We start from the raw sequence: 23,076 nt of genomic DNA, 5'->3' as shown, positions 1-23,076 counted from the left end.
GATTCAGTTCGGCGCTTCTGGCAATCTGCACTGGAACACACACTGCGCATCCCAGGCCCGCATCCTAGCAATTTCCATCTCCGACTGTTTGGAGAAGCATCTACTCGCTCACCACTTCGGGACGAATGCCGACACTCGTGAAGCTGTCGTCAGGTGGCTCCTAGACCCGGATCCCGTTTTATTCGTGCCAGTTACGGCAGATCGGTTCACCGAGGAAACCTAAGGCTTAACTGTGTCTCATTAGCCGTGTGCAACTTCTCGATTTCTCAAATAAACCTTTTCTCACAAAGGACTCATTATCTTATATTTTGAACCACTCTCACAAATAAAGAAATTCATAATACAACCAAGTAAACTAGGGTCTAAACCTACCAAAGTGTCACACTTACCCACAATATCCCCCCCCCCCCCCCCCGTCTCCCTGCCACCTTGTTGTTGTTATGGTCTTCAGTCCTGAGACTGATTTGATGCAGCTCTACATGCTACTCTATCCTGTGCAAGCTTCTTCATCTCCCAGTACCTACTGCAACCTACATCCTTCTGAATCTGCTTAGTGTATTCATCTCTTGGTCTCCCCCTACGATTTTTACCCTCCACGCTGCCCTCCAATACTAAATTAGTGATCCCTTGATGCCTCAGAACATGTCCTACCAACCGATCCCTTCTTCTGGTCAAGTTGTGCCACAAACTCCTCTTCTCCCCAATCCTATTCAGTACCTCCTCATTAGTTATGTGATCTACCCATCTAATCTTTAGCATTCTTCTGTAGCACCACATTTCGAAAGCTTCTATTCTCTTCTTTTCCAAACTTTTTACCGTCCATGTTTCACTTCCATACATGGCTACACTCCATACAAATACTTTCAGAAATGACTTCCTGACACTTAAATCTATACTCGATGATAACAAATTTCTCTTCTTCAGAAACGCTTTCCTTGCCATTGCCAGTCTACATTTTATATCCTCTCTACTTCGACCATCATCAGTTATTTTGCTCCCCAAATAGCAAAACTCCTTTACTACTTTAAGTGTCTTATTTCCTAATCTAATACCCTCAACATCACCCGACTTAATTCGACTACATTCCATTATCCTCGTTTTGCTTTTGTTGATGTTCATCTTATATCCTCCCTTCAAGACACCATCCATTCCATTCAACTGCTCTTCCAAGTCCTTTGCTGTCTCTGACAGAATTACAATGTCATCGGCGAACCTCAATGTTTTTATTTCTTCTCCATGGATTTTAATACCTACTCCGAATTTTTCTTTTGTTTCCTTTACTGCTTGCTCAATATACAGATTGAATAACATCGGGGAGAGGCTACAACCCTGTCTTACTCCCTTCTTAACCACTGCTTCCCTTTCATGTCCCTCGACTCTTATAACTGCCATCTGCTTTCTGTACAAATTGTAAATAGCCTTTCGCTCCCTGTATTTTACCCCTGCCACCTTTAGAATTTGAAAGAGAGTATTCCAGTCAACATTGTCAAAAGCTTTCTCTAAGTCTACAAATGCTAGAAACATAGGTTTGCCTTTCCTTAATCTTTTTTCTAAGATAAGTCGTAAGGTCAGTATTGCCTCACGTGTTCCAACATTTCTACGGAATCCAAACTGATCTTCCCCGAGGTCGGCTTCTACCAGTTTTTCCGAATGTCTGTAAAGAATTCGTGTTAGTATTTTGCAGCTGTGGCTTATTAAACTGATTGTTCGGTAATTTTCACATCTGTCAACACCTGCTTTCTTCGGGATTGGAATTATTATATTCTTCTTGAAGTCTGAGGGTATTTCGCCTGTTTCATACATCTTGCTCACCAGATGGTAGAGTTTTGTCAGGACTGGCTCTCCCAAAGCCGTCAGTAGTTCCAATGGAATGTTGTCTACTCCGGGGGCCTTGTTTCGACTCAGGTCTTTCAGTGCTCTGTCAAACTCTTCACGCAGTATCGTATCTCCCATTTCATCTTCATCTACATCCTCTTCCATTTCCATAATATTGTCCTCAAGTTCATCGCCCTTGTATAGACCCTCTATATACGCCTTCCAGCTTTCTGCTTTCCCTTCTTTGCTTAGAACTGGGTTTCCATCTGAGCTCTTGATGTTCATACAAGTGGTTCTCTTATCTCCAAAGGTCTCTTTAATTTTCCTGTAGGCAGTATCTATCTTACCCCTACTGAGATAAGCCTCTACATCCTTACATTTGTTCTCCAGCCATCCCCGCTTAGCCATTTTGCACTTCCTGTCGATCTCATTTTTGAGACGTTTGTATTCCTTTTTGCCTGCTTCACTTACTGCATTTTTATATTTTCTTCTTTCATCAATTAAATTCAATATTTCTTCTGTTACCCAAGGATTTCTACTAGTCCTCGTCTTTTTACCTACTTGATCCTCTGCTGCCTTCACTACTTCATCCCTCAAAGCTACCCATTCTTCGTCTACTGTATTTCTTTCCCCCATTCCTGTCAATTGTTCCCTTATGCTCTCCCTGACACTCTGTACAACTTCTGGTTCTTTCAGTTTGTCCAGGTCCCATCTCCTTAAATTCCCACCTTTTTGCTGTTTCTTCAGTTTTAATCTACAGGTCATAACCAATAGATTGTGGTCAGAGTCCACATCTGCCCCTGGAAATGTCTTACAATTTAAAACCTGGTTCCTAAATCTCTGTCTTACCATTATATAATCTATCTGATACCTTTTAGTATCTCCAGGGTTCTTCCACGTATACAACCTTCTTTCATGATTCTTAAACCAAGTGTTAGCTATGATTAAGTTGTGCTCTGTGCAAAACTCTACCAGGTGGCTCCCTCTTTCATTTCTTAGCCCCAATCCATATTCACCTACTACGTTTCCTTCTCTCCCTTTTCCTACACTCGAATTCCAGTCACCCATGACTATTAAATTTTCGTCTCCCTTCACTATCTGAATAATTTCTTTTATTTCATCATACATTTCTTCAATTTCTTCGTCATCTGCAGAGCTAGTTGGCATATAAACTTTTACTACTGTAGTAGGTGTGGGCTTCATATCTATCTTGGCCACAATAATGCGTTCACTATGCTGCTTGTAGTAGCTTACCCGCACTCCTATTTTCCTATTCATTATTAAACCTACTCCTGCATTACCCCTATTTGACTTTGTGTTTATAACCCTGTAGTCACCTTACCAGAAGTCTTGTTCCTCCTGCCACCGAACTTCACTAATTCCCACTATATCTAACTTTAACCTATCCATTTCCCTTTTTAAATTTTCTAACCTACCTGCTCGATTAAGGGATCTGACATTCCACGCTCCGATCCGTAGAACGCCAGTTTTCTTTCTCCTGATAATGACATCCTCTTGAGTAGTCCCTGCCCGGAGATCCGAATGGGGGACTATTTTACCTCTGGAATATTTTACCCAAGAGGACGCCATCATCATTTGATCATACAGTAAAGCTGCATGCCCTCGGGAAAAATTACGACCATAGTTTCCCCTTGCTTTCAGCCGTTCGCAGTACCAGCACAGCAAGGCCGTTTTGGTTATTGTTACAAGGCCAGATCAGTCAATCATCCAGACTGTTGCCCTTGCAACTACTGAAAAGGCTGCTGCCCCTCTTCAGGAACCACACGTTTGTCTGGCCTCTCAACAGATACCCCTCCGTTGTGGCTGCACCTACGGTACGGCTATCTGTATCGCTGAGGCACGCAAGCCTCCCCACCAACGGCAAGGTCCATGGTTCATGGGGGGCCTGCCACCTTATTGCCACCAAAATTTATTCATCTTATACTCACCTGCCTAACCGAAGGCTCCTCCATTTCGGGACAGTTCGGCAGATCCACACATCCTCCTCCCGCCTCGTCGGACAGGACGCTTTCCAGGAAGGACCGCAGCCCCGCCACCTGTCGGTGCAAGGCTCTCGAGCTCCGCAGCAGTTTCTCAGTTTCGCCATCCTGCAGAGAATTCGCCTCGTCAGTCGGTACATCTCGACGTAAAGAGTCACCGGCCGGGAGCTCGGGTCGTGCGGCCTACCGCTTTGTGAGGCACGGCCTGTTACAGGGGGACTCTGAACTACCGTGAGGTTCGACATTTTTTATGTTCACATTACCGGAGATGAATAGAGCAATAAGTGAACAATAAAAAATCCTACAGTAATCCAAACTTACAGATCCTCAGTCTGCCATTTTACCACAGAGCTACCGTCCCCGTCCCTGTGCGTTTTACGACTCTGAAACCTGCTCCCGCATCTATACTCGGCAAGCCACCGTACGGAACGGAATGTGCTCCGTGTACCACTGTGACGACCGAGATCACGGAGAAGACGACGCAGAGCAGAGCAGAGATTGCGAGGTCACGAGACTGGTGCCTGCCAGTGAGCTGGTGATGCTCATCGAGTCACTGCAAATTGAAACACTCGACAGACGGTATTATAATAAAATGTATAGCTCTGTTAACAGTTCTCAGCTCCACACTAGAAATACTACGTATTCCAGGAACAAATGTTTTTCCCAATTGACAAGAGACCTAAAAGCACATCCCATCCTACCCAGAGTTTTACTATTCCCTATAGTCCACACGAAGAACGTCTGTTTGAGGTCGACCTCTAGAAATGTGGCACGCTGGGTTGAGGAGGATCACTTCGAGTAGATGGGAGGGAAGGTGTTGAGGTTTTGAAGGAATGAAGACAGCATGTCTTGGCCCAGACTACAGATCGTGAAGATATTATCTAACAACTTGAACCAGACTAGAGGTTTGGCGTTTCGAGTTGACGGAGGAGGGCGCCGTATATGAGTGGCCACGGTCGTGCCGCAGATTTATTTGTAAATGATCTGGACACCCTATCTCTGTTCCTTCACAACATCGACACCTTCTTTCCCGACCACTCCGTGTGGTCCTCATCGACCCAGTGTGCCACTTTTCTGTATGTTGAACTACAGGGCTATTACAAATGATTGAAGCGATTTCATAAATTCACTGTAGCTCCATTCATTGACATATGGTCACGACACACTACAGATAAGTAGAAAAACTCATAAAGTTTTGTTCGGCTGAAGCCGCACTTCAGGTTTCTGAGGCCAGAGCGCTCGAGAGCGCAGTGAGACAAAATGGCGACAGGAGCCGAGAAAGCGTATGTCGTGCTTGAAATGCACTCACATCGGTCAGTCATAACAGTGCAACGACACTTCAGGACGAAGTTCAACGAAGATCCACCAACTGCTAACTCCATTCGGCGATGGTATGCACAGTTTAAAGCTTCTGGATGCCTCTGTAAGGGGAAATCAACGGGTCGGCCTGCAGTGAGCGAAGAAACGGTTGAACGCATGCGGGCAAGTTTCACGCATAGCCCGCGGAAAATTGGCTCATGCCAGAACTGGAGACCGACAGCGCCAACTTCATCTTTCAACAGGATGGTGCTCCACCGCACTTCCATCATGATGTTCGGCATTTCTTAAACAGGAGATTGGAAAACCGATGGATCGGTAGTGGTGGAGGTCATGATCAGCAATTCATGTCATGGCCTCCACGGTCTCCCGACTTAAGCCCATGCGATTTCTTTCTGTGGGGTTATGTGAAAGATTCAGTGTTGAAACCTCCTCTACCAAGAAATGTGCCAGAACTGCGAGCTCGCATCAACGATGCTTTCGAACTCATTGATGGGGACATGCTGCGCCGAGTGCGGGAGGAACTTGATTATCGGCTTGATGTCTGCCGAATCACTAAAGGGGCACATATCGAACATTTGTGAATGCCTAAAAAAACTTTTTGAGTTTTTGTATGTGTGTGCAAAGCATTGTGAAAATATCTCAAATAATAAAGTTATTGTAGAGCTGTGAAATCGCTTCAATCATTTGTAATAACCCTGTATTACTCTCTGATGGTTCCATCCACACCTCTGTCCTCATTAAACTCACAAAGTACCAAGAGTATCTGCACTTCGACAGTTGGCATCTCTTTCACACCACAAAATTCCTTCCATAAAGCCTGGCTACCTGGGACAACATATCTGCAATGACGAACTCCATTGCTCAGTATGCTAAGGATCTCATCCAGGCCTTCACAGAAAGGTACTAGACCCCAGATCTAGTCCACAAACAGATCTCCCATGCCATTTCCCCTCACATCCCCAATCCTCCCACCAGCCCCAGCAACCAGCCACAACGGAGTGTTTCCGTCGTCACCCAATACCACCCCAGACTGGGACAACTAAACCACATCTTTCACAAGGACTCTGATTACCTATCACTGTGCCCTAAAATAAAGGACATCCTACCCGAGATACTTCCCACACCTCCTAAAGTGATTTTTCAACGCCCACCCAACCTTCACAATATCCTAGTCCATCTCTATGCTACTCCTGAGCCCAAACCCTTGCCACAGGAACCATGTCCCTGTGGAAGACCCAGGTGCAAGAGCAGCCCAATCCACCCACTCAGCACTTCCTACTACACTCCTGTCATAGGTTTATTCTCCCCCACCGGGGGGGAGGGGGCACCTGTGAAAGCAGCCACGCCATCTACCAGCTCAGTGGCAATCACTGCTCAGCACCAGCACAACACCAGCAGCCCACAAGGATAAATGGCCACCGCCAAACTGTGGCCGAGAGCAAAACAGATTACCCTGTGGCACATCATGCAGCTGAACATAAAATACTTTATTTCATTGGCTGATTTACTACCCGAGCTATCTGGATCCTCCCCTCCACCACCAGCTTTTCTGAAATGTGCAGATACGAGTTAACCTTCCAACAAATTTTTTTCTCTGCTCCAATAATTCTCCCGGCCTCAACCTACGGTAACGTACTGTTCCCACACACTCCACCCAAGAGTTTCCACCCCCTCTGTCATACCATCTCCTCACTATCCCTGTCTCCAACACTGTTTATTTGTCCTCTCTCTGCTAATGCTTCCACCCAGCTTTGCCCGCTATCTCCCTTTTCACTCCTGCTTTCCCTACTTCCCTCCCCCACAACCTCCTGACGCTGCGCTTGTTGGCATTCTGGGCCCTGCACACAACACCGGAGAATATTCGTCTCTCTCCCCACCCGTACACTACCATTTCTTCCCCTTCCCAACCCCTCTACATTGCTGCTTGCATCCCATGTAATAATTATATTCTGGCCCAACATGCTGGAGTTGGTGGGCACGTGTGAATGATGTGTGCTCACTTGTGTTTATGAGTGGTGTGTCCTTTTGCTGATGAAGGCTGTGGCTGAAAACTTTATGTAAGTGTCTTTTAATTATGCCTGCTCGCAAGTTCTTTACGGTGTCTTCTTTATGGTTAGTAGCAAGATGCATGGGAAACTACATTTTGGAAACTGAAATTCAAAATTCTGAGGTGCACAGTGTCAAGACCGTGCCAAGAATACCAAATTTCAGGCATTACCTCTGTCCACAAACAATTCATTTAATGACACAGCAGCGGTCTGCAAAGTTGTCAGTGTTAAGATACGAGCAACACTGCACAAAATAACTGCAGAAATCGGCACGGGACATACGACGAACTTATCTGCTAGGACAGTGTGGCAAAATTTGGCATTAACGGGTCATGGCAGCAGACAACCGACAGAGTGCCTTCGCTGACAGCACAGCGTCGCCTGCAGCACCTCTCCTGGACTCTTGACCATATTGGTCGAGCCCTAGATGATTGGAAAACTGTGGCCCGGTCAAATGAGTCCCTATTTCAGTTGGTAAGAGCTGACGGTAGGGTTCAAGCCTGACACAGACCCCACAAAGCCGAGGACCCACGTCGTAAACGAGGCACTGAGCGAACTGGCGACGGTTCCGTAATGGTGTGGGCAGTGTTTACACCAAGTGGACTGGGTCCTCTATTTTATTTGAAACGATCATTCGCTGGAAACACTTATGTTCGGCTACCTTGAGACCGTATGCAGCCATTTGTGAACTTCACATTCCCAAACAACAATAGAAATTTTAGGGATGACAAAACAACCTGTCACCTGGCCACAATTGTTCGCGACTGTTTTGAAGAGTATTCTGTATGTTTCGAGCAAACGATTTGACCACCAGATCGCCAAACACGAATTCCGTCGAACATTTGTGGGACGTCTGAGAGGTCAGTTCGTGCACAAATTCTGTACTGGCAACACTTTTGCAATTGTGGATGGCAGACAACATTGCTCAGTATTTCTGCAGGGAACTTCCAACGACTTGAGTTCATGCCGTGTCAAGTAACTGCACTACACTGGGCAAAAGGAGGTCCAACATGATATTAAGAGGTATGCCATGACTTTTGTCGAGGTATATTGTTAGAACATTGCTGAAATACACACACTCACATTTTTAACAATAAACCACATTGTGATGCAGCTCTCTCTCTCTCTAAATGAAGCTGAAATGAAATGCACCTCTCTCATTTGGGTCTACTCTATTTCCTCTGTCAACTGTATCTCGTACTGGTTCCAAACTGATGACCAGTGTACAAGTATTGTTCGAATGAGAGTTTTGTACACTATTTCCTTTGTGGGTGAACTACACTTACTGAGGATTTTTCCACAGAACCTCACTCTGCCATCTGCCTTGCCTGGCACTAGTTCTATATAGTCATTCAACTTTAAATTGGAATGTATGCATACTTCCAGGTACCTAATGGATACAACTACTTCCACAAATTGTTCTGTGATTGTGTAATCTTAAAATAATGGATCTTTCTGTTTATTTATGGATAATGTGTTACATATGTTTATGTTGAGGGTCAACTGCCAATCCCTGTAATAAACATTGTTTGCAGATCTTCCTGCATTTTGCTACTAGTTTCTAGTATTGCAACGTCTCTATGCTTTTGACATTTGTGTGACAATTTAAGCGGGGAACCTCAGTGAAATAGTTCTAGAAAGAGAGAAATTTAATATTTTGCTCTTATCTCTGTCAGCAGTCATTTCCATGCCTGTCTCTAGTTGATCCATTGGCTGATTTAATGTAAGGCCGAAACTTCTTATCATTTTCAGTCAGATTGGTAGACAGAATTTTTTTCTTTTAAATGACCTTACCGTATTTACTCGAATCTAAGCCGCGCTTTTTTTCCGGTTTTTGTAATCCAAAAAACCGCCTGCGGCTTAGAATTGAGTGCAAAGTAAGCGGAAGTTCTGTAAAATGTTGGTAGGTGCCGCCACAAGTAACTTTTGCCGTCGAATATATGTAGCGCTACACAGGCATGCTTTGCAGGCACAAAGATAAATACTGGCGCCAAAACCTCTGAGTCAGTAAATAAATTAAAAAAAAGAAAAAAGGTGGGAGACGAGCTTTTTTCTACGCCCCAAGTTTCGACCACTGCATTTTCATACATTATCCAACGAAGTAAATACAAATTCCGTATTGTTCATCTTCGAATGTAGCAGCCTTTCAATGTACTACGAAAATCCGACTGGCAAAACTGTTTGGGATGTTTGTCAATATGGCCAACTCTACGTTCTGAATTTTTTCCTACCTGTGACAAGACATGGTTGCTAATAGGAACTTTTATGAATTGTGAATCACATGCAGTATTCTCATCATAATACGAATATAAACATTTTGCCATGCATTCTTTTGTGTTTGCTGCTACTTCATTTAAATCCTGTCTGCCTAATAAACTACGAAACTAGAGTGAGACAACAGCAATCGCGGAAGAATATACATATTAGTATTATTCTTACGCCGATTAGAGATACAGTCAGAAATGAAGCACGACAATTGAATAGATTTTTAAATCTAAGATGATTAATTTCTGTGCAGAAGGTAATGTACTAAAGAGGCATCTGCAAAGATATTCAAACGAAGAAAAATTTTCGCTAAACTCTCCTTCACAACATCTTCTATCACACGGAGTCTATTATTTGGTTCTTGTTGATCATTATCAAAGAAAACAGCAGTGTACGTAACAACAAATTGCAGTCTCTTGCCATTGTTTCGCTAATGAGACGATTTTATTTATTTATTTATTTTCAATTGGAAGCGGCGGTAGCGCGTATAAAAGCAAGCCATGCCGCGAGCGGCGACAGGTCGTAAACACTCATTATCAGAATGCGACAAACAATGCGTGACACAGTACAATAATGCATTTTCAACTTAGAGTGACGAAACACCTATAACAAAGTAACGGCACTTATCAGATCAAAGAAAAATAAGCAATCAATTCAACCCATACGAAGCACGTGAAAAAGGAAGGGTACCTGTATAAATAAGGACGGAGCGCCTGATGCATAGCAATGGCTACCTGGTAAAGCTTAACTGCTAAGCATACGGTTCAAACCAAACTACTGTAGCTGCATCGTCATTCATTCGACCTAAATTGTGGCTCATATTATAATGGACCAACTTTGTTTCGATTTGGACGTGCGGCCTAAAACTTCTCTCTCCCCTTGAATTTTGAATCTCAAATTTCAGGTGCGGCTTAGATTCGGGAAAAATTTTTTTCCTTGATTTCGAGTCTCATTTTTCAGGTGCGGCTTAGATTCGAGTAAATACGGTAATAATTTACTAAGCAACAACACAGAATCTGAACACAAAATTTCTGATACTTCACACAACCTACTCCCTAATTTGCAAGCTGCATTTATTTTTTACTGGATTGAATTATTGAAGGAAATGGTGAGAGAATCAGAAGGTACAAAATATTGTAGCAGTACAAAAAATTAACACCAGGTTACAACAAAGATTTACTTTAACAACTACTGTCTTCTATTTATATCTCAAATACTCTAATATAACTACAAACTAAAGCTACTTATTTCTAATATAGAAAAATTGGTTTAACTATTTTGACAATTACCTGCAAGTTTGGACAGTTGCATACGATACATGTACATTAATTTTCACCTTTGCAGATGAAATAACTCGCCACAATCGGGAACAATACGAAAACTTCTGTATGAGAAAAAGCAATGACTTTCAAAGTTTTCTCATTTGCAAAACATAAACACTTCTTGTGCAGCTCATTGGCTCAGTGGTGAAGTGCCAGATTACAGGTCCAGAGGTCTCGTTACTCTAGTGTTTGTACCTGTCACATTTCTCGTTTTTCAACCCCGGCAACGGCTGCCGAGACGCACCACAGTTCAAACTGTAGGATCCCCTATAAATGGCCGAGTAAGCCAGTTCGAAGGAGGGTGACTGCATACCTCAAACAATAGGACAGTGCTTAAAAAAGTGCTCCGATGTCCAAACCAATCTTCGGACTGACAACAGCTTTACTTTTTAAGCTATTTCTTTACAACTAATATAAATACAGTATAGTGTGTTTTGAGGTTTTCTGTGCAGGTTAAGTGTGAAATGGAAAGTTTCAGTCAAACACGGAAATAGTAAGGAAGCAGAAATACAGACAGGTACACTAACCAAGTTTTATAAACCTACTGCAGTGAAGCACGCGCATAGGAAAGTGAGCTATAAGCATTAGAAGAATCCGGCCTAAGTCTACAGTCTCCTCGAGATTAGTTTCGGGCAGAGCACAGGAGTCGAAAAGAAAAACTGGCAGTTGCAGTACTCGGCTCACACAAAGTGTTTAGTTTTTTCCCTTATTACCCACTACAGTGTGGAAGTGAACACGAACTGCACGTGCCTGCTGTGTCTGGCAGTACTTCGTAGAGATACTAAGCGACAGACTAGTCGGCCACCGACGACGTGCAATTTCTAGTACAGCCAATATGCATACATTAAAGTGAAAAAGCTTTCAAAACCTAATACCTTCCTCAGAAAGGGAGTAAGGATCGCTCATCGAATGTCGGGAGAGAGGGGCAGGTCGGACCCCGGTCGACAAGACGGGTGGGGACAGGGAGAGAGGCAGTTGACAGACAGGACGAAGTCAGAGCCAGTACAGTGACGAGTAAGCTGGCTGAGCCGAGGTAAAAATTGCTGTTTGGAAGAGCGCACCCCAGTGTGTAGTGTGAAGTAGTCGTCGTCCATTTTTGGCGGTGGCACCGCTGTGGCAATTGCAGCTTTGGTGTCTCCCTCTGGTGGGAAAGGGGAAAGGTTGCCTGTTCACGTGCATTTAAGTGGCGCTATGAGCTCGTCAGTCGGTCAGTCTGGCTCAGTCTCTCATACCCAGCTTGCTAGTCTGTCTCTTCTCCGCATTTGTTAGGCAGTTAGTGTCTGTCTGTCATTTGGATCAATCTTTAAAGCAGGCAAAATGCGAGTCTTTCCACTCCACCAGTAAGAGAACTCAGAAAGTGGTCGCCCGGTCGGGGCTTAGTTCCTGCATCTGAGTCTGCGCGTTAGGCCGCCAGTCTGCTCGAGTTTGCTCAGGAAATGCTCATTGGCGGTCGGATCGATCGGTCGGTCGGTCGCGCACTGAGACACGAGATGACTTGTCCGTCTTGAGCGTCGGCGCATGTGAGGTTGCCACGTGAGTCCAGTGGGCCGCGGCGTATAGCGGGGGGTAGTGACTTCGCGGTCGACAGGAGTCGCAACAGGACTCAACCCACGACATCAGTCTGGCCGGTGCGAGCTGCGACGCCGTGAGACGGGAGATTGGCGCACCTTCCTGCGTCCGTTGAAACAACTGGCAGCAGACGGTTCGGGAGAGCGATTTGGGGTGCTGGGCCAGGTCTTCTCGAGAAATCGCAATTTATTAGAAGTTAAGTGATTGGTGATATGTTGTTTGATTTACTCTTGTTAAATTCTACTTGTTTTCTTGGTGAGGTAACCAGTCGTTTTGCTTTAGGGTCGTCCCACCATTCTTCTCCGTTTGCCCACCCGCTGGAAGGTGGTTGTCTATAAATTGGGTGGTCCGTTTTTCCCTTTTGGAGCAGGGGAGGGTTAGCGCAACCTGCGGTTTGGGTTGTTCGGTAATCTCCCAATCAATCTACCACACATTAGTTGCTGCCTCTGTCACGTTTATCGGATTTGGCGTGTTAACGAATTTATTGCTTGGAGTGTAATGGGCTAATACCTGAAACATGTTTTGATCTTTGGGAACTTTGATATTATTGCCTATGATCTTGAGAGGCGGTATCTGTGTACTGTACAGCATCTTAACTATTGTTTGGCCAACCTTGTAGAATTTTATATAAGATTGCATTTCATGGGCTTTTATTTAAATGATCATTTTAGTATATGAAGTTGCCACCCTTTCACTGTAAGACCTTTCTTAGAAGTTAAAATCAAGTTGCACCTTCAGTGCAAGGTTAATATTTTAATTGTTAGTGTTTTGTACCATTTCCACCCCTCCTACAGGGGGTGCATAGTTTGTGTGCTTGTGTAAATTGTTAAAACTCTTAGTTTAAAGTTATCTGGTGTGTTGCAGATTTGCACCAGTGTAGTCTTTAGTCTTTCAGCGGCTGTTGCGAGTGGTCGTAACTACGGCCGTGTCAAAAGGGAGCAGCAAAGTTCCCTGCCCGAAAGCTGATACAGTAAAAACTTGTTTCTTTCTGCCTCTGAATAAACTGAAACTTTGATATTTAGAGGGTGCCTTCTGATTATAATTTTAAATCTATTTCTTTTAAAAAATGCTTTTAGGCACTATTAAAGTGAATAAAATTTAAAAGAAATTTGGTTATGATTTCAACAGTTACTCCCTGGCAAAAAACGAGTTAATGTGTTAAACATTTGACATCAAATATTTAAGTGAGAAAAAGCTAAAAAGAGGTTTGAAATTATGTATAAAGCTTCTTGGATGTCACACAGTGCTTTCATCACCCAATATTGGATTTTGCAGCCCAAAGTGGTGTTAAGGGTAAAAAGGAGAATTATTTTCTTTTTCAAATTTTGCAATGTTTTTCTTGTGACTACCACTACACCTCGGTGGCACGATGGTTATATAAGAAGCTCAGCGGCAGTGGGAATGGATCCCACTCACAGCTCTGCTGAGCTACGCACACTGAGCAAGTAATGCTTTCAGAACGTTCCGTCAACAAATGGGATGGCAGAGATCGGTTACGTGGGGAGCACGGCACGACAGCGAATCGCTCTCTCGTCCACCGACCCTGCTACCCTACGGATGTGTCTGCCTGCTCCTCTAGCCGAGGGCATAATGCTCTTCCACCACTATGTGCGGGTCCGTCCGCGGTCATAGCAGGTGATAGACCGAATGTACACTGTAGAATACAAGGAGGAGAATAATTCTCCATTTTTTGGCAACTCTTTCATTCCCCATGCTAGAGTGAACAGGATCAGTCCCAGATTCCCACTTTACTGTGGTTCAGACATAAAATGCAGTTTATAACCTTAATATTTGCTTTATTACGTTAAACCTCCAACGTATCACACTTAGCGGCGAATGGACTGTGTCGGTGCTTTAAATTTGGTCAATAATTGTACGAAATATTGAAAATCAAATTATTATTGCTCCCAGAAGCCACTACAATAACAACCTGCAACTAGGACTATGAAATGTGAAGTGGATAGGACATTTAGTTACATGGATCAGAACAGGAGGGATTCTTAACACAGTTTAGGTCCAACAGAATGCCAGGATGGGCTGGAGAGCCAGGGAGTTTGGGTAAAGAAGTACCAGGTACGAGGGTGCGAATGTCCCGCTAGTGCCGCAGCAGCTGCAGGCTCTCTGCTCCCTGTAGAGTACCAGCTACTGGTTGTCCACGAGCAGGCAGATCTTATGCGTCCAACCGCGTTATCAAATAGTTCTGAGATGGCTGCTCCTACACAAAAAATAATGCCATATTTTTGACCTACTCTCTCCGACGTGCCCCTGTCCCCAATTCGACTTTGCCTCCCGTCGTCCTCACCGCAGGTGAGTCCCTCTCACCCCAGTGACCAATTCAGCTGACCCTCCTTCAAGAGGAAAAAATTTGTGCGTGTTGGCGATACAAAATATTTCGCCTGCAGACGATAGCTAGAGTCGAGATGACGTACGGAGAACCCCGACACTTCACAGTGCCGTTCCCGACTTTCCACTCTGAAATGCTGACGGTTGCAGGCGAAAATAGTAGCCAGCTACGAGCTGTGACGGCACGGAGGTGTCACCACAGAGACATTTACAAAATTGTGTTACTTTATCGGTCGAGATAGGCTCGCGACAACCGGCCCGCCGAGACTGTCGGGGATCGATTTACACCGACTCGACCGTAGTGGCCGGCTATTCTGCTTCGTGTGACTCGCACGTGCTTTCTACCATTTTTTTGTACTTTTACACATTTATCGACAATATACATTTGGAACTTCACCACTTGACAGGGTGTGAAGTCCAGCCATTCTAACCCCACACAACATTACAGTCATTGCAAGTAAATATTTTGACAGTATTTTTTAATTTCTTTACTAACTCGTGTATTCTAGAGCACTGACTGCCATATCAAAGGTTTTGGTAGTGAAAAATAGTTTAGCCAAAACTGTGTCTCAGTTCACTATTTTGCTAATACAGCTGCTACTCCCAAAAAATTCAAAAGCTGCCATCACCTACTCAAACCCAGCGGTGCTCAACCCTAGAATATCAAAAATAAAGCAACACGTGAAACGAGGATGTTGCTTACTGACTAATGTGTGTTGTCTTTTACACAAGAATGAGAACCACCAGCTCTAAATGGACACAGAGTCGTTCGCCTCGTGGATGGCTAGCAATCGGCAGCTGTAGGGGGAGCCAAGTACCTGCTGCTGCTCACCAAGTGGGGCATTTTGTTCCTGCCACCCAATACCACTTTCCCCTCATCTTTGGAGGCAGAGAATGTTTCTGCACATATTTCTCGAGAAGCTTTCATTACTAAACGTCGCACAATACTGTCGACACTTGTGATCCTTTATGCAGTACACGAACAGATAGGAGGGCGAAAGTTTGACAAGAAATCTGTCTGGTAGTAATGCTGAGAGGCAGATTGAAACTGGGAAGCCTTTTTATATTACATTAAGCATTTAAAATATTTATAATAATAAACTAATAAATTTGTAACGATTTTTAAGTCGAGTGATTACCTACAAATTTTGGTAATAATATGACCCGCACAAAGTTTCGGTATTGACAGAACAGAACACTTTTCGCCAGGGGCACGAGAGGTGGAATGGCCACTACAGTGGGTCTCTCTCCAGGAGGCTAAAGGTGACCGGCGAGGGTGTAAGCGACACACGGCTACAGCAGGCGACAACGGGCCAGCCGGAGAGGCCGAGGAACACCACGCGCACCTGCCACGCGCAGTCGCCGACTCTCCGGGCCGTCTTTTCGGAGCCCTCGTCTACAAATTTTGCAGCTCTTCACACTGAGGGCTATAACAATTAGGCAGATGTCAGTCTAAAGATGGCCGACAGTTGCTACATCACTAAGGAACGGATCTTAGAAAATCGGTCGAGTAAATTCGAAGACTTTGCTGAGAATATTTTTGTCTGCTCAATGAACTGTAATGAAGGTTTGTACCATTTTCATGCTTCGCAGTACGCATTAAATAATCATCTTCGGCAAAGTGCACCAATATTCTCCACTTTGACCATAATCTTCACAAATTGCACTCCCTTACAAACTTTCTCAATGTAGACGTGGTGGGAAACGATCTCTTAGTGGGATTAAAGGGATAAAAGTTCGACAGTCTTATAGAATCATATAATGTACTCGTAGGTAGTTTTGCAATTTCGATGTCTGTCTGGATACACACACAATATCCTAACCCCACCCCCACCCCTTCCCCACACCCCACATAACATCAAACTTGTGAACTGAACTCACTTTTGGATTTTATATCACATCGAAAAAAATTCTGAAGAGAGATCGTCAACTAGATTATTTCTGACAATTTTAGGTCGTTCCAGACACTTTCCTCTGAATACCATTATTTCAGAATACTACACATACAAATTGAGATGTAGCTGACAAAGTAAACAATTACAGTTCAATTTATTCTGGACTGTCCCTTCAGATACTATTCGGAATGATCATTATTAACAGTTGACGGTCGTGTAGAGACTCGGTGGTCAGCCTTCAGTGCTCCATTTAGGGATGTAACCGTTTTAAATTGGTACCACTACTTCAACGATAGCCGTCAGCCAGTTCCAGAAAGGCAAAAATACCAATAAAGTTTCATTAAATGTTTGGAATGAACTACAAAAATTCGCTTTAGTTAAGGTATCAGTGTTACGGTCCGAGTGTCTCTGACAGCTCACGATTGTTTTCGGATGATATTTTTACAGAATGTAACAACATTATCTGCCTATAGTTCACACAGTAATACTTTACTATTCTAACTGGTCAATCTGTCGTATGACGTTTTAAGCAGTCATAATTTACCACTAAGTCTATGGCGAGAAAGAAACATCGAGACATTATTTGGAATGAATTTTTATATTTCTTGCAGAACTGCAGAGTGGTACAAATTAAAAAAGTTTTGTTCTGAAATGAAGCAGGAAAGGCTAGCCCAGAAGCCCTCACAGAGCCACACACACACAGCCAACAGCTGCAGTTCAGCCTAACCGAGAGGCACTACGCACACACTGAGCTCACCACAGTCGGCACGGGTAGCACAGCCACGGCACCGCCGACCTCTCCCAGCATCACCTCCTCCTCCTCTTCTATTTCTTCCACGTCTCCTTCGGCACTGTTAGTGGCGTCAGCTATAGTCTCCTGCGTAAAAATAAATTACGTCTGATCATTTGCCGTGTTCTGTAAGAAGCTTTGCAAAGGATGTACAATAAAAGCTTATATTAAAAAGCTACAAACGAGACAGAATTACAGGTCTCGGCTTCGGGAGACGAAATTTTTATTATTGCCTATCAGCAGCAGCAGCAGCAGCAGCAGCAGCAGCAGCAGCAGCATCATCCGCCACCACCACTGCCATTTCTATCGTCAAATGATGTGGCCTCTCCGAGTACCGAGTTCGGGTACGTCTGCAACATCATCTTCCACAAATGACTGTCTCGGGCAACGTTCAGCCGGGTAACCTGGCAACCTTCCACACGCCTTTGCCCCAGCTGTTCTCTCTGTGATGTCTTTTACATCAGTAATTGATCTCGTGTCTTCTGCCCTTTTCTTCTTCTTCTTCTTCTTCTTCTTCTTGCCTTGTAACCCAAACACAGACCTTCCGTGCCTCGCTGTGCAGTTCCAGGCTTCTGCCTCGTCTATTCATGAAGTGCACAGGTCCCACAGCCTCCAGTCAAAACTGGGAGGGCACACTGATCAGAAAACTTTTTCCCCAGTTTTACTGCCATATTTGATCTGAATTTTGTCAAATGTCTTCCGAACGATTGCCAGCCTAGCTCAATATGTCTAAAGATTTAAGATCTCAGGTCTCAAGTCGTATTTACGTGCTAGCCGAGACGGACGTATTCTCCGACACTGTCCGACAGTTCCTTTTCGAGCTGTACTTTTCCTACAGATCTTCGTTTAGTGGACAAATTTTGTCAACAGAAGATTTACATTCATTTCTGCCGCCCGGCATTCTCAGTCGAGATCTATAACCGAAGTCTGTCGCTCTTCAAAATCGTTTGCTAATACCACAAAGTCATCTGCAACGCACAGGTACAAGAAATAAACAAATGTGAAAATGAAGACATTACTCCTAGGTTTTGGAACTTACAGTCTCTTCCTCGAAGAGGAGAAAGTGACACGCCGAGCCAGATTAAAAAGGAAGAGTAGCTCACTTAGACCCCAGCTATAAAGAGGGTGAGGTGTCCGAGTTAGCTGCCGCTCCTTTTTAACCTTACTCCACCCGACCCTATCTCCTCTCTGAAAAGGAAACTGTAAGTTCCCAAATCTAGGTAGTGTGTCACGTCCTTTTTATGTACATCTATTCACTATACTAAAAATTACCTCGTAAAGCTAAGTACTGACTGGCAATTCTGTCTCTTAATTTTCTAATTTTCTCAAGTAAATTTTCTTTTGATACAAAGTACAGGTTAATATAATTGGATACACACATAAAAGTTGTGGAAATGTGCAAGCTTTTGGAGCCAGTGGCTCCTTCTCCTGGAAGACAGGTTGAAGGAGGAGGAAAAGTAATGAAGGAAAAGATCTGGGGAAGTTTACAAAACGGGTAGAGTTACAGAAAAATTGTCGAGAACACAGGTCGGGAGACTTACCAAATGTGACGATTATTGAGGACTGTATCAGATGAGATTTGAAAACCAGAGAGCTTACAAACTGAAGGTAAAGTGATATGCAAAACAGAGATTACAGGAGGGGGAAAACTTAAATAATAATAATAATAATAATAATAATAATAATAATAATAATCAGGCACGAGTTAAGAGCAGAAAGCTTATGGCATAACATACCACTTTGTTAAACTGATGTGTCACACAGGGTATTTAGGAGTGTCAAATGACAATCGTCAACTACTGAAGCACACATATTTAATATCGTTCAAAGAATAGAACACACTTGTCAAGTGTGAGGTTCTTCTGTACGTGACGAACGTCGTTTGTCGGTCCTAATACCCTGCACGACACGTCACTTTGTTACGTTGTAACACTGTGGCAGCAGGCCGTATCCCTGCCAGTACCTTCCAGAGCCTCTCTGGCACTCTCCTGCACTGCAAAAGGTGGTTATTCGGGCTTTTGACAGGTGGTCACATCAATGTGACTGGACTGTGTATTAAACATAGATATAAAAAATTAAGGATTTTAGTTTCATCAAGAGTTTTTTTAAAAAACACAGGCCACTGTGTTTTCAACTGTGTGTCGTACGGTAGCAAGATACTCTCATCTTCAAATTCCATACATGAAGGCAGTTGTCAGCAATGTCACCTCGTATTCCTTTACGTAGTTGGCAGTTTTACGAAGTCTCCGCAAAATTGACTCGTCTCCGATGTCGACTGGTTCGCTTCTGTGAGATTTCACAGAGTTGAGAAAAGAATCTACTGCCGTCCAATACTCTGTTTTCTCCATCTTTTCTGCCTGAAACAATTTACACGCCTTACAACCACACTGCAAATCGACAGAGAAAACATTCTCGTATGCCTCGAGCACAACAGAGTGTTATTCTTTGGCCTAGAACTAATGAATACCAGAACTATGCTCATCCTTTAGAAACTAATGATTTTTCTTATGTAAAAAAAACAGCATTTGGTAAGAGGAACTTAAGTAATGTCTACTGTTCATCAAATTACTTATACAGAACGATTTTGTTAATGACATAAGAAAGAAAGAAACACACACAGCCACCATCACCACTGTACTTGTCAAATGTCAAATCCCAGAACAAATTCTGAAAGACAGGCATCAAATAAAATGTTCATGCAGCTTATTTAACTATCATCTCAGTATACCCCCCCCCCCCCCCTTAATTCCCACACACACACATTCCCCTCTATTCCTTTGCCTCACCATGATGATTTTGATTACCACATAACTACAACATAGCCAGAGAAATGACTAACAACACAATCTACGATAAAAGTTGCCCAATACTGCTGGAAGCTCATTAGAAATCTGAACCAGAATAGCTGCTTGTAACAATCTTTATTAACAACGGACTTTTTCTCCATTTATCACCATTGTCAAGTACTGTAGAATGATGTGATGTTCATCTTACATCATCAGTGAATTGCCTTATAGCTGTCAGCGCTCTGATTGGAGGGTGAATAACGCAAATGTATTAAAAATAATATGTTAATTATGGTTTCACAGTAGTTTGACACTACATCATTCTAGATGTACTTAAGAATGGCAATAAACGCCAAAACAGACTGTCATTAATGAAGATTAATTATTACAAGTGGCCATTCTGGTGCATCTTTCTAATACCTAAATCATTATCTAACATACATAGTGCTGCTGGCCCTAACAAAGAAGAAAAGCGGCTAGCTGCAGTCATGTAGCAAATTTTATGGTCCACTAAACAACACAATGAGACGAAGCTCAGTCCTCGACCCATTATTGTTCACACTTGACATACGTGACCTTTCGTTAAGCTTACTTACTAAAAGAACATTTCTCTTTGACGAAGGCATCGCAAATCTCATATCTGGCAAAAGAACCTGGCTAGACTGTGTTGAATAGAAACACAACCCAACGGTGGCTTAAACAGACTGCTCCTTAAAGTAAAGTATATAGTTGATCTAACTTTTTGCAATACTAAAATAAAACTCCACTGGTCCCCACTGCATTATTAAGCTATAACCATGCGGAGTTTTTCAACAAAACAAAATTCCAAGGGATTTTCATCACCTACACTCATGGAAATCTCACACTGATATAACCACATGAGGAAAGTACGTTCTACAATTTGTTCAATATGAGATGTAGTGCATATCGATGTACTGTGCTTGTTCTCATTCAGTACTCAATTATGGGACCTTCTTTTTTTTTTTTTTTGGGGGGGGGGGGGGGGGGCAAAGTGCAGCTGGTGAAGTTTCTTAACTGTTTAAAGGTGAGCAGACAGAGCAATAGTGTTGAATTAGACAGAAAAAATGTGTAAATTACTGTTTAAGAAACCCCTTGTATGTCGGCATGCACTACCTATCATGTTTTACAAACAAAAACCTCAGTAAATTAGACAAGAACTAAGACCATGACAAGATCAAAAAACTGGAAAAGGTCGGTTGCCCACACAACAAAACAGTACAGTACAGCACAGCACACGTCAATGTCAACTGTAAGGGTATAAATGCCACTGAGGGAATTTTGAAACGTTCTCACTTAATCAGCCTTATGGTGCCGTCCAAATGGTGCAATATTTTGGCAAACTTACTTGCTGCCATCTTTAGCTGGGAACCACACACGAACATCACAAAACTACAGGATGCTTTAATAAATATAATAATTCATTGTTTTACAGTTAACAGGAAAACTTAGAACCTGATCTGTCATAAGCAGACAATTAGAGGCATTTATGTAAGTCGTGAGAGTACACAGACAACTGTGTACGAATTTTACAGTCTTAATCTTAGAGATGTAGATGAAGATGAAATGGGAGATACGATACTGCGTGAAGAGTTTGACAGAGCACTGAAAGACCTGAGTCGAAACAAGGCCCCCGGAGTAGACAACATTCCATTGGAACTACTGACGGCCTTGGGAGAGCCAGTCCTGACAAAACTCTACCATCTGGTGAGCAAGATGTATGAAACAGGCGAAATACCCTCAGACTTCAAGAAGAATATAATAATTCCAATCCCGAAGAAAGCAGGTGTTGACAGATGTGAAAATTACCGAACAATCAGTTTAATAAGCCACAGCTGCAAAATACTAACACGAATTCTTTACAGACGAATGGAAAAACTGGTAGAAGCCGACCTCAGGGAAGATCAGTTTGGATTCCGTAGAAATGTTGGAACACGTGAGGCAATACTGACCTTACGACTTATCTTAGAAGAAAGATTAAGGAAAGGCAAACCTACGTTTCTAGCATTTGTAGACTTAGAGAAAGCTTTTGACAATGTTGACTGGAATACTCTCTTTCAAATTCTAAAGGTGGCAGGGGTAAAATACAGGGAGCGAAAGGCTATTTACAATTTGTACAGAAACCAGATGGCAGTTATAAGAGTCGAGGGACATGAAAGGGAAGCAGTGGTTAAGAAGGGAGTAAGACAGGGTTATAGCCTCTCCCCGATGTTATTCAATCTGTATATTGAGCAAGCAGTAAAGGAAACAAAAGAAAAATTCGGAGTAGGTATTAAAATCCATGGAGAAGAAATAAAAACGTTGAGGTTCGCCGATGACATTGTAATTCTGTCAGAGACAGGAAAGGACCTGGAAGATCAGTTGAACGGAATGGACATGGTCTTGAAAGGAGGATATAAGATGAACATCAACAAAAGCAAAACGAGGATAATGGAATGTAGTCGAATTAAGTCGGGTGATGTTGAGGGTATTAGATTAGGAAATGAGACACTTAAAGTAGTAAAGGAGTTTTGCTATTTGGGGAGCAAAATAACTGATGATGGTCGAAGTAGAGAGGATATAAAATGTAGACTGGCAATGGCAAGGAAAGCGTTTCTCAAGAAGAGAAATTTGTTAACATCGAGTATAGATTTAAGTGTCAGGAAGTCATTTCTGAAAGTATTTGTATGGAGTGTAGCCATGTATGGAAGTGAAACATGGACGGTAAGTAGTTTGGACAAGAAGAGAATAGAAGCTTTCGAAATGTGGTGCTACAGAAGAATGCTGAAGATTAGATGGGCAGATCACATAACTAATGAGGAAGTATTGAATAGGATTGGGGAGAAGAGAAGTTTGTGGCACAACTTGACCAGAAGAAGGGATCGGTTGGTAGGACATGTTCTGAGGCATCAAGGGATCACCAATT

At 43.1% G+C, this 23,076-nt stretch overlaps 1 protein-coding gene across 8 annotated transcripts in view; it reads right to left on the bottom strand.

The window, feature by feature from the left end:
* LOC126109846 (uncharacterized) overlaps nucleotides 1–23,076 on the bottom strand; it is a 70,959-nt gene that overhangs the window by 14,165 nt on the left and 33,718 nt on the right. For 3 of the 8 annotated variants that reach the window (XM_049914906.1, XM_049914905.1, XM_049914907.1), the window contains exons 3-5: nucleotides 19,575–19,724; nucleotides 17,335–17,454; nucleotides 3,765–3,923 (exon numbers count right to left, since the gene is read on the bottom strand). In XM_049914906.1, coding sequence (XP_049770863.1) covers nucleotides 3,765–3,923; nucleotides 17,335–17,454; nucleotides 19,575–19,724 — 429 coding nt within the window. The remainder of the gene's footprint in view (nucleotides 1–3,764; nucleotides 3,924–17,334; nucleotides 17,455–19,574; nucleotides 19,725–23,076) is intronic. The other 5 variants (XM_049914910.1, XM_049914911.1, XM_049914912.1 and 2 more) reach the window with 3 other exon arrangements.

This window comes from Schistocerca cancellata, chromosome 12 (assembly GCF_023864275.1).
Source record: "Schistocerca cancellata isolate TAMUIC-IGC-003103 chromosome 12, iqSchCanc2.1, whole genome shotgun sequence".
Taxonomy (NCBI): Eukaryota; Metazoa; Arthropoda; class Insecta; order Orthoptera; family Acrididae; genus Schistocerca; species Schistocerca cancellata.
Note: the sequence above shows the minus strand (reverse complement) of the source record. Positions and strands in the feature narration are given on the sequence as shown.